Below are 2,831 nucleotides of genomic sequence, written 5' to 3'. Positions count from 1 at the left end.
CAGGATTCCTCTCAAGGTGTCTCCACAGGTGCCTGGGCAGCCCCCCTCCCCAGTGGGGTGGGCACTGCCCCACCCAGATAATGGACCATGGCAGAGCCACGCCAGAACCCCACTGTGAGCTTCCTGGGAAGGCAGGGTCCTCTTGCCAGCTGCCCCAGGTCTGGCCCCAGGTCGGGCAGGGTGGGCAGCTCACGGTGGGCCTTGAAGTGTGACTGTGGTGTGTGAGAACTGAAGTCCTGCAGAGAGCCCAGGAAGGACACCCAGGTGTGCAGACGGACGGGCAGAACCTGCCGTGGCTGACAGCCTGGAGTTGGCTCACCCTGGAGGGGCTCACCTGGACGGGTGGCCCTGGTCTTGGTGTTTCAGAGAACAAGGCCTGAGAGGCTGTAGTGCTTGTCACTCGGACCTTCAGTGCCCAAGGCCCGTGCCTCGCCGGGCTGAGTCCTGGCTCTGCCATCCCCCGCCTCGCGAGGGGCCCGGCTCAGGCCTCCCCTCCACACTGCAGAGCCCCAGGGCCCCAGCTCCAGGTGCCCTTTCCCAGGGTGGCCCAGCTCCGTGAAACACCTCTGTGGGCAGCTGCCGCCTCAGGCACACGAGCTCACTGCCTGTCCACTGGCCACTCAGCCACCGCCCTCCTCCCTGCCCAGCCTGTTCCCACCCTGACTGTGGCTCCCGGGGGGCTGGTGGCTCTGCTCTGCACAGCCCAGGCTCACATGGCCCAGGAGGAAGCGAGAGCAGGACTTTGGGAGATGATGGGTGGCAGCTTGGACCAATGGAGCTGGGCCAGGGAGCTTACAAACCCCGCAGCCCCCATAGAACCCACCCGGATCCTTGGTCTGATCACCCCCAGGCAGGGTCTGGCTCTCCGGGACCCCTCATCCAGAGCACAGAGCTCAAGGCCCAGCAGGACAACGTTTGAGGTGTCCACTAGCTTCCCTTCATTTGTGTGCAGTTCCGGGTCTTGTCTGCCCCTGCAGTCCACATGGGAGAGGGCCCCGGTACTGTGCGGGAAGCCCTCCCCGGGGCCTCCATCCGGGCACTCACCCTCACCAAGCGCATAGCGGATGCGGGCATCCCAGGCGCACATGGCCTGGCGGCTGTCGAAGCCCAGCATGACAGCCTGGGACAGGCAGACGATGGCCAGCGTGTGGACCAGACCCTCATAGGGCAGGCCAGGCTCCAGGCCACAGATGTCCTCCAGGGTCAGGCTGCTGCGCTCCCGGAGGCCCTTGGCACGGTCAGACTTGTCCTTGTAGGCCAGCATGAGCAGGCAATCTGCAGAGGAGGCAAGAGGCCATGGAGCGTCCACCAAGATGCCACTGCCCACTGCCCCCATCCTCAGCACCCCCTGGGAGGACATGGCACAGCTGGAAAGAGACTGGGGCTTAAGATGTGACCAAGAAAGCCATTCATCTACCCTGCCCCCTCCTGAATGACCAGCAAGCCCCCTCATCACTGTGGCTGGGCCTGGACTCCACCCGGATGACCACTCGGCCCAGGCCTGTGAGCCCACCCTGGCCTAGGGTTGCAGGAGCTGTGGTCCCTGACTTAGGAAGCAGGCACAGTGCCTGCCCAGCTGCATGGGCCTCCTCCCTGCTCTGAGGCCTGGGCTGCACCCTCTGGCCTGACGCGCCGACGCCTGCTTCCCCTCCATTCTCTTGGCTCCCAGGCTGTGGCCTGAGCCCAGCCCTGGGGAGGAAGAGGAGTGTCACTGGACCATGGGTCCCACCCGAGCAGCGCGGCAGGCCTCCACCTGTCCCCTGGCTGCAGGGACAGGCCTGAGTCTCACCTCCTGGCCCCTCCAGGACACTCGGGTCTCCATCGACATGTCATTGCCAACACTGCCACTGCTCAGCGTGGCCCGTGCCCACCCAGGTCCCCCACAGCTCCAGGACCCCAGGGTGCCCAGTCTTGGAGGAGGGTGTCGGCCTAGGGACCTAATGCAAACACCAAACACGTTCGCACTGACACGACCCCAAATCCCACATGAAACTCAAGGAGTCAAGCCCCTCGCCCACCTGTAGGAGAGGGGGTCGGAGGTGCCCAGCCAGGACAGGGCGGTGCCGGCTCAGCCCCTGGAAGCAGACACTCCTCTTTAATAGGCCCAGCAAACCCATCTGAGACCCCAGGCCCCAGGTGATGGGATGCACACACCGCTGCGGCAGGATCCCCCACACAGCCCTGAGCTCCCCACCTCCCTCCCGGCCCAGCTTCTCGAACCAGGACCAGAGACCCAGCCTGGAGCCAGGGACACCACCAGAGGCCCATGGTCAGCAAGCTTTGTCTGTGAGGGCCAGAGGGTGACAGTCTGTGCATTGCAGGCCACATGGTCTCTGTGTCAACTACTCAAAGCTGTCCTCCTAGTGACAGAAGAGTGCAGGCCAGTGGCCCCTGTGCCCACCTGGAGGGTCACTTTCAAACACAGGCTTGTGGGCAGTGGGACTTTTGCCGCCTACTGGAGAATCCTTCGCTGGCACCTCAGTGTTGACAACATGGAGAAGGAGGCCCCCCAGGTGAAGAGAACCAGAACCCACAGAGGCCACCTGCCCCCGCGCAGGGCCAGCAGGATGCCTGCAGGCCAGATCTCAGGCAGGACCACGATGCCCGGGCAATGCAACAGTGAGTTCTCATGGGAATGTCCCCGTCCCATCACCAGAGCACCAAGACAGGCACAGGCTGCCTGGCAGCCCCTCACCACCACCCACAGGCAGCAGGGCTGCGTTCCAATAAAGCGTGATTTACAAACAGGGCACCTGCCCACCCCCAGGGAACCCTGCCTGTGCCCCAGGCTGCGGAGCAGGTCTGCCCCCGCCCCCCCCCGGACGTTAAGC

The 2,831-nt window shown here is 64.5% G+C and overlaps 1 protein-coding gene across 1 annotated transcript; it reads right to left on the bottom strand.

Moving 5' to 3' along the window:
- Positions 1 to 6: 6 nt before the first annotated feature.
- On the bottom strand, positions 7 to 2,704 carry LOC125614950. The gene is made up of 2 exons (XM_048797780.1): positions 2,019 to 2,704; positions 7 to 1,275 (listed from the first exon to the last, which is right to left on the bottom strand). Exons 1-2 carry the CDS (start codon positions 2,326 to 2,328, stop codon positions 710 to 712), a joined length of 876 nt encoding a protein of 291 aa, XP_048653737.1. The 5' UTR covers positions 2,329 to 2,704; the 3' UTR covers positions 7 to 709.
- Between the last annotated feature and the right edge of the window lie 127 nt (positions 2,705 to 2,831).

The sequence above is a fragment of the Marmota marmota genome, unplaced genomic scaffold (genome assembly GCF_001458135.2).
Source record: "Marmota marmota marmota unplaced genomic scaffold, marMar, whole genome shotgun sequence".
NCBI classification, from domain to species: domain Eukaryota; kingdom Metazoa; phylum Chordata; class Mammalia; order Rodentia; family Sciuridae; genus Marmota; species Marmota marmota.
Note: the sequence above shows the minus strand (reverse complement) of the source record. Positions and strands in the feature narration are given on the sequence as shown.